This window comes from Vollenhovia emeryi, unplaced genomic scaffold (assembly GCF_000949405.1).
Source record: "Vollenhovia emeryi isolate VEMERY1.0 unplaced genomic scaffold, V.emery_V1.0 DF939177.1, whole genome shotgun sequence".
Lineage (NCBI taxonomy): Eukaryota > Metazoa > Arthropoda > Insecta > Hymenoptera > Formicidae > Vollenhovia > Vollenhovia emeryi.
Window position 1 is genome coordinate 643,115 of NW_011967189.1, and position 8,080 is coordinate 651,194.

Consider the following 8,080-nt stretch of genomic DNA (forward strand, 5'->3'; position numbering starts at 1 on the left):
AGTCGATTATTCTTACGACTACGACTTTACGACTTCTATGTAGACGAGGCTTAAGCCTCCGCTACAATGATTCTCGGTTCTGTCTACAATGGTCGTACAATTGTATCGATGGTCGCTTGAGCAGTCGCAAAGTAAGAATTGACCAATCGCAGTCGATTATTCTTACGACTACGACTCTGCGACTCGCATTGTAGACAGAACCGAGAATCATTGTAGCGGAGGCTTTAATTACCTTGCAGCTTTAAGCCTCCGCTACAATGATTCTCGGTTCTGTCTACAATGGTCGTAGTCGTAAGAATTATAATCGACTGCGATTGGTCAATTTCGTCAGGCACATAAGAATTGACCAATCGCAGTCGATTATTCTTACGACTACGACTTTACGACTTCTATGTAGACGAGGCTTAATTACCTTGCAGCTTTAAAGGCCTGTGTCCACGATGCTAGAATTTGGTCCAAATTCTAGTTTCGAGAAATCTGTAGCCAATCAACGTGCAGCTATTCCATAAAAGCTGCAAGTTGATTGGCTACACGTTTCTCGAAACTAGAACTTGGACCAAGTTCTAACATCGTGGACATTGGCCTTTAGGCCTTTGGAGGGAAAGATTCATGATCGACGATCGAGCCCCAGAACTTGATTCAAGTTTCGAGAAATGTGTAGCCAATCAACTCGCAGCTATTTAATAAAAGCTGCAGGTTGATTGGCTACAGAGTTTTCGGAACTAGAACTTGGACCAAGTTCTGGCATCGTGGACACAGGCCTTTACACGCAACAATTGAATCCAAATCGAACCGTTTTCCACGACAGATTTTCTCGAACGAACAATAATAGGTTACACGTGTGCGAGCAGCAGCTCTTTACGGTTCTCGGTCTCATTGCCGTGGCGTCTTCCAGCGGATTTGATCAGGGGAATGATCGTTCCCTCCTTACGCTCTTCTAAACAATGATGACCACCACGTTCCAGAGCACCGAGGTAATCGCATCTCTACGAGACGGAATAATTTGCCTCGTGTCGATCGAAGTCCTCGATCAAGCCGATCTCCCTCCCTAACGGTTTTTCTGACGAAACAACCAAAGTGTCTCCGTCGACATTGTGCTTATTCATTCTCGTTATCGCCGCGCCGAGCAGCGAGGTAGATCTCGAGGAAACTGTAGAAAATAATCGCGGGAGATTTTCGTGGTTAGAAGATACGCGGGGAACCGTGATCAGATATCGCTTTACTTTCGCTAGGGTCTAATCGTGCGGGAAAACGAGAGGTTCACGCTTGTAAAAAAAAACTGCGTACGCGTCTGAGTTGTAAGCACCCTCCGTCTAAAAGAAAACTAGCTTGCAGCGTTATTTCATCGAGTGTAATCGAGGTAAATTTTTGTCCAAGATGAATAAAAGTCTGACGCTGAAGAAGGACACGCCGAATGACGTTCCCGGCGAAACGTCCGATTGCGACGATTCCAACCATTCGACGGAAGTCTCGGAGGACAGACCTGAGGAATTTAAGATGGAAAGAAATGTAACGCCAGGGAGGAAAACGCCGGATGACGTTTCCTGCGAAACGTTCGATTCCGACGACTCCAACCATTCGACGGAAGTCTCGGAGGACAAACCTGAGGAAGAAGACTGGATGGATATACTTGGCCAAGGTCACCTGAAGAAGAGGGTCATAAGGAAGGGCGAGAAAGGCATGCGGCCAGAGAAAGGCGATATATGTACAATAAACTTTGTTGGTAAACTTTGCGATGGCACAGAGGTAGAAAAAGAGGACCATTTGTCGATACAAGTGGGAGACCTCGAAGTGATACAGGTGATGCAACTGTTATTAGAATTGTTACTTACATTGCGACCATGTCGGTAACTTGCTTGTACAATATTCAAACTGCAGGGATTGGACCTGGCAATCGTGTTGATGGAACTGGGCGAGATCGCTGAAATTGTAATCAATGAGAGGTTTGCTTATGGTATGTCTGGAACGTCAACTATACCATCCCTCGCTACTGTTACATACGTGGTTGAATTGAAGGCAATAGAAGTGGAGCCCGATATAGAAAGTCTAAGCATCAGTCAGAGGAGAGAAAGGGGGTAAGTTTTATGAGTACGCACCTGATTAATTGTTCTAAAGTCAAGTGTTGTTCGAGGATAAGGCTTTGGGTGATTTTCTTCGTGTAATAGTGTGACTTGTTTCTTTCTAGCAACAAGAAACGCGAACGTGGAAACTGGTGGTTTGGTCGTCATTCCGTTAGTTATGCAGTACAATGTTATCGTAGAGCTTTACAATATCTGCAGATAGACAATGGTAAAACATGGAACGAGAATGAAGGAGCAGAACCGGTTACCGATGCTGAGCTGCAAGCTCTCTTGAACGATTGCATAAAGGTGTATAATAATTTGGCTGCTGCATTAATTGAAATGGAAGTCTACGCCGCAGCTTTAGAAAATGCAGACTTGGTTCTGAAATATCAACCAAACAATATAAAAGCTCTATTTAGAAAAGGTAGTAAAATAATTTTGCGTAAAGTTTTGTTTTTTTAATTAACTTTTTAATACTTTTTATTTACATGCGATGCACCAGTGTACATGTATATCTCTCTATATGTACATATTGTTTACAGGAAAAATATTAAAGCTTAAAGGGGAATACGGCAAGGCTTATATGGTTTTACTTGAAGCGCAAAAGGTTGAGCCAGAATCGAAGTGGATACACATGGAACTGATGAGTTTAAAGGGCAAAATTACAAAACAGTATGAGAAAGAGAGGCTTTTTTATGCTAAAATGCTCGGTATAGGAAATAACGGAGTGTCGAAGGATGTAAAGGATGTAAAGGAATGTAAGGTACGAAATAAAAGTAATATTGCTAAAGGAATTTTGTGGACTCTGGTTGGAGCATCTGCTGCTATCGTTGGTATATTTGTACACAGATTTGCATCGTAAAAAAAAGGAAAAAAGGAATATAGACAAACCAATTTAAAGGGGTGCAAAATATGTTGTATTATTTGTGTTAATAACAGAATGTATGATTATGCCTGTAGATTTTTATAATTACACATTAAATTATATATTTCTAACAACATAAACGTATTTGATGAACTAATAAATGATGAACATAAATGCAAAATTGTTGTAATTATATGTATATATGTACACCTATACATGCGCGCACACATACACATAGAATTTAGCAAAGATTTATGTAAACTGACTGCGATAGTACAACATATATACGTATTATAATTTTATGACATTAATAATAATTATAAAGTACAGTGATATTTTAATATGCTCTATTGAAGGAAGTTATTAAATATATAAATGCATTATATCAAATTCTTTTAATCTTAATGCACATTGGATAGAAATTTACTAAATTCTCAATTTCTCCTGTAGCTTATATACACATCTAAATTATGCATGTGTAAAATATAAATATTGTATACATGTGTGTATGTATATTATATACACATATATATGTGTATATATAAAGCATATTTATGATATAAAATTTACATATGTACAAAGAACAGATTAAAAATTGAGTTTTGTGCTGATAAGCTTTTTATATATTTAGAAATTCACTTCGAATCCTTTTTTTATTTGTATTTTAAAATTAAACTGAATATTTACACTAATGTAAATTGTATAGTGTCACATTTAGCATATTTTGTTATGTAAAATAAGTTTAATAATAGTTTAGTTTATATTTTTATTTTTTACAGAATTTTGGTGATTGTATTTTAATCAGATAATATTTTATACATAGTTTATAGTTCTGCATATATTGAAGTTTACTTATTGTATAAGGTAATAAAATTTTTCTATTTAGTGAGAGAATGTAAGTATATTTATTCATCTTCAAAAATTACTATTAAATTCAAGATTACATCTTAGTATAAAAAATATATTTTATAAAATATAACATATTCGTTGTTAACAAAATAAATAGATTCATGTTTATTTTAATGGAGTACGATATAATGACATTTTTAATTTGCGCAAACGTGATGACAGTTTAACAAATATATTTCATACTATAAATTTTCAAATATTAAGAAATGCTGGAAATTCATGAGTTAAATAGCTTTCTATCGTTTCCATTTTACTGTTATTGTTTACAAGCGGAAACAAACCTTCAATATTTTCCAACGATATCTCCGAATAAATTGTATTGTCATGGTACATTTGATCAGTGTTTAAAAGACTATTTTGAAATTCTATATCTTGATAATCCGGCAAATTCAATATTTCGTTGCAATTTATGCCAAACTGATCAACGAGTTCATTAGTAGGTAACAATTCCAAATTATTGGTAATTTCTACGGTAAGTACCTGTCCCGTGTTTACATCTACTAACGAAAGAACTTGTGGAATAGAATCGTCGACAGATGAATTTGTAAGTCCTAATGACAAGTTAGGGCATTCGGGACCTTCCTCGGGATTTAACAATGGCTGTATTTGAAGTTGCGAATTGACATTTACAGCCGGTTTCTTTACATTTGCGACCGAACAATCTCTCTCTTTGTTCTTCGAAGTTGATTCCCGTCCTTTTCCGACTTTTATTTTATTAGTTTCTGGTCTGACTGGTTTATCTGGCATTGGCACAAGATGTCCATCTTTGGTTTTCATAAGCTTCATCACCTGTTTGAAATTCTACTTGTAGATATGTGCAAAGTATAGTAAGAATTTATTAAGGATTCTTTTCTACCTTCTTCTTCTTTTCCAGCGTAATTCGGTGACAGGTTTCCATGTGACGAGTAAGATGATGCGAGCGTTTGAACGCGGTACTACATTGCATACAGGCGAACGGTCGATGCTGTTCGTGCGACAATTTATGTCTCTTCAGTAAACTATTTCGCTTAAACGCCTTGCCGCACTCCTCGCATATAAACTGTCGCTCCTTACTGTGAATGTAAAGTACGTGATCCTTAAGAATGCTGACGCTGGTGAACGTCTTACCGCAATGCTCGCACACGACATTCCGCTCTTCCACATGCAGTTGCTTGTGCCTATCTAGATCCGTCCTCCTGGCACACTGAAACGTACACCCGTATATATTACAGGCGAATCGCTTTGCACCCTTGTGAATGCGTCTGACGTGCTGATCCAGGGCTCTCTGTGTGATTAATTTTTTCGAACAGATCGCACAGGGAAACACAGCCCCTACAGGTATATCTCTGTTGACTTTATTGAGATGTAACGCGGACTGCAAGTGTCGAAAATAGTCGTCTTTCTTCGCGAACGTGTGTCTGCAATCGGCACAAAAATATGGACCTATAAAATAATATTATTAGATGGCAAGTAAAAAAAAGAGAACTTTTGCTCATTAACGGAATGCTCGTCACCATTTGTCGACTCGTGCTCGCTTGATTTTGGAACGTGAACCGCCTTAAAGTGTTCGCGCGCCTTCTTCTTCGACGCGAAAGCAACATCACAGCGTGGACACTTGTAGTTGTCGTGGTTCTGAATGTGGGACAGATACGTCTGTTCGATACTGAACGTCTGCAAACATTGCTGGCACTTGAATCGTCTCTTCCTACAGTGATTCTCCTGGTGCTCCTTCTCGTCCGCGTCCGCACTCATCATATCTCCACACTCCGAACACACCTTACCGCTCTGATAGCTGTGCTTCGCCCTATGACGATTCAGAAGGGCGCGTTTGGGAAAGCTCTTCGGGCATACGTCGCACAAGTGAGGATGCCCGGCCACCCTCTCCCCGTGCGCGCGAAACAGGTGGACCTCCAGGTGCTTTCGCCTGGCAAATTTCTCATTACAGTGGGGACAGTTGTTTTTCTGATGGCCCTCCAAATGCCGATCCAGATGCCTCTTATATCGGAACGTCATTAGGCACTGCTCGCACTTTTGAATCGGCTCCTCTCCATCCGCCAACTGCAGATTATCAATTCTTACTTCCCGTCCCGAGTCAGAGGTGATACTTTGACTTAAACAACTGTCGTCTCTATTAATATTAGAATTCGTATCTGTACAATTCTCTGCATAAGTTTCGGCAGAACAATTGTAGTTTTCCATTTTCTTTCTTTCTAAACATTGAATATCCTTGCCGAATGTATAGGATTCGTTGGTATTAACGGTCGTCGCCGCATTGTCCGATTCTTTGCTCGAACAATTTGGGAAATTCGGAAAGTCTAGGCTCGCCGTGTTGAAATGTCGAATCGAGGGTGGAACACCGGCATCCGTCGACCCGTCCTTCGCCCTTTCCTCCTTTGCGGGCTCCTCGGTGCTCTGCAGGAGCAGGCTTTCAATCTTCATAAAATCAATGCCGCTTAAATTAACGTCGTCCAAGTCGTCCCCCCGTAAAACGATATCCGTAGCATTTGTGGGAGCGGCCACCGTCAGGCCAACCCCGGCGGGGTTCTTACTTTCGAGACTGCTGATGCAATCTCTCAGATAATCGTAGCTTTCCATCTCGCCGTTCGCCGCGCACACGTTCGGCACGGCATCCAGGCTCGAGTAATCCTGAAACGTGAACGAGATAGAATAGAAAAACTGCCAGACGACGTCCAACGCGATAAGTACAGCGGTGTATCTCACAAACCTGGTGAACAACAATAGTTGCACAACACCAATGTTATTAATACCAAGTACTAAAGGATATAAGAGTCAAGACAGGATGTTAGTGTCCAAATAATTTTTATTTTCAAGTTTACTGCGAAACATTTTCCTCAGCCAGGGTTTGAACCTGAACCTCCCTCTCACTAGGCAGGCCCAGGGCAGGTCTCGCCCCAGGCCGAGATAAAGAGTGAGAACAAGATCGGCCCCATTTTTACCGCATTCGATTTTGGTCACAGAAAGCAGGACGAAAGGTCTCGTCAAGATAATCGCAGGCGTCAGTCTCAAAGTGTACCTATTTAACGTTTCTGAGATATCGGGCTCCAAAAATTCCCAGGACGTAAGCGATAAAGCCGTCTGGACGGACACTAACCATTTGTTTGGAATGGGATGGAACCTTTGGAGCCCGATATCTCTGGATTAAGCAGATACACTTCGAGACTGACATATCTGTAATCAGCTTGACGAGACCTTTTGTTTGGTACCTGCTTTGGGACCAAGAATGAATGGGGAAAAAAATTGGGCCATTTGCCTATGGACGCTTGTTCTCACTTTTTTTTACAGTAAATTAAAAAATTTAAATCATTTAAAGGAGATAAAAATACTTGGATGTACGTCAACCAAACTGACAATATATTTATTTATTTACAACGTTTCGGCTCCGTTTCGAGCCCTTCTCAAGTAAACTGAAACCATATGATATAAAATAACAAATTAAAGAGGAAACCAGCACACTAGAAGAACAATTTAAGGGGGAATACCTTAGATAGAATCGTATTAATTAGTAGCGGGAACATGATGTGTCACGCAAGATGTGGCCGCATTTCACGAAACTACAAAGTGTAAAGTGTGACAATAAATTATAAATTAGAGGTAAAGGTGTAATTTAAACAGAAAATCAATTGTATGAAGAGAATAAATAAATTGAAGTCAAAGTATGAAATCATTTAGACACTAACATTCTGTCTTCGCTCTTACATAATTATTACTTGGTATTTGTGATTTCACGTCAGAGTCCTATGAATTTTACTTGATCGATATTATTTACCATTTAACAATATAAGTGTAATATCGTTATTATAATACTGTTGTACATGACAGTGACATTGTTGACTAATTATACAATATTGATGCTATGTAACTGTCGGTTGATCTTCGCTGGAAAGTAACTTCAACAGGCGTCCTACCTGGCTGTCAAACAAACGTAGCGTCATCATTCCGGACTGCGAAGATTTTCTAATCGATGATACTTGCGCGAGAGTGCGAGTTGTTACATAATAGGAGACATAATAGGAGCCAGCCTGTTAGAATTAAGGATTAAGTTGAACATCCGTGAAATTACGCAAATTCCTCGAAACATTCGTGGGACAATCGTGTGACGCATAACCTAAAAAGCGCTGCGCGTAGAGTCCGACAATGAAAATGTCCGTGCACTATAAAGCCTCCGCTACAATGATTCTCGGTTCTGTCTACAATGGTCGTAGTCGTAAGAATAATCGACTGCGATTGGTTAATTCCGTCAGAT

The 8,080-nt window shown here is 39.7% G+C and overlaps 2 protein-coding genes across 6 annotated transcripts; one reads left to right on the forward strand and one right to left on the reverse strand.

Moving 5' to 3' along the window:
• Nucleotides 1-757: 757 nt before the first annotated feature.
• On the forward strand, nt 758-3,537 carry LOC105563356 (peptidyl-prolyl cis-trans isomerase FKBP8). 2 transcript variants are annotated; one of them, XM_012014879.1, is made up of 5 exons: nt 758-974; nt 1,378-1,800; nt 1,879-2,075; nt 2,186-2,487; nt 2,606-3,537. In XM_012014879.1, the coding sequence occupies exons 1-5, from the start codon at nt 945-947 to the stop codon at nt 2,923-2,925; spliced, it is 1,272 nt and encodes a 423-aa protein (XP_011870269.1). In that variant the 5' UTR covers nt 758-944; the 3' UTR covers nt 2,926-3,537. The 2 variants fall into 2 exon arrangements, with proteins under 2 accessions (XP_011870269.1, XP_011870270.1); XM_012014880.1 differs by lacking the exon at nt 758-974 and adding an exon at nt 1,003-1,298.
• A 438-nt stretch (nt 3,538-3,975) lies between these two features.
• On the reverse strand, nt 3,976-8,020 carry LOC105563357 (zinc finger protein 90-like). Of its 4 annotated transcripts, XM_012014885.1 has the most exons (6): nt 7,743-8,020; nt 7,317-7,388; nt 6,542-7,241; nt 5,331-6,462; nt 4,694-5,259; nt 3,976-4,626 (listed from the first exon to the last, which is right to left on the reverse strand). In XM_012014885.1, the coding sequence occupies exons 4-6, from the start codon at nt 6,409-6,411 to the stop codon at nt 4,030-4,032; spliced, it is 2,244 nt and encodes a 747-aa protein (XP_011870275.1). In that variant the 5' UTR covers nt 6,412-6,462; nt 6,542-7,241; nt 7,317-7,388; nt 7,743-8,020; the 3' UTR covers nt 3,976-4,029. The 4 variants fall into 4 exon arrangements, with proteins under 4 accessions (XP_011870275.1, XP_011870274.1, XP_011870271.1 ...); XM_012014884.1 differs by having other exon boundaries at nt 6,542-7,388; XM_012014881.1 differs by lacking the exons at nt 6,542-7,241; nt 7,317-7,388.
• Between the last annotated feature and the right edge of the window lie 60 nt (nt 8,021-8,080).

Excerpts from the sequence above, each read along its gene's own strand:
- LOC105563356 (XM_012014879.1), top strand. The coding sequence starts at position 945 with ATGATGACCACCACGTTCCAGAGCACCGAG. Across the intron at positions 2,076-2,185 it reads AGTCAGAGGAGAGAAAGGGG|CAACAAGAAACGCGAACGTG; the intron begins GTAAGTTTTATG and ends GTTTCTTTCTAG. Across the intron at positions 2,488-2,605 it reads AAAAGCTCTATTTAGAAAAG|GAAAAATATTAAAGCTTAAA; the intron begins GTAGTAAAATAA and ends TATTGTTTACAG.
- LOC105563357 (XM_012014881.1), bottom strand. The coding sequence starts at position 7,772 with ATGATGACGCTACGTTTGTTTGACAGCCAG. Across the intron at positions 6,463-7,742 it reads TACGTTTGTTTGACAGCCAG|GATTACTCGAGCCTGGATGC; the intron begins GTAGGACGCCTG and ends TTCACGTTTCAG. Across the intron at positions 4,627-4,693 it reads CGCTGGAAAAGAAGAAGAAG|GTGATGAAGCTTATGAAAAC; the intron begins GTAGAAAAGAAT and ends AATTTCAAACAG.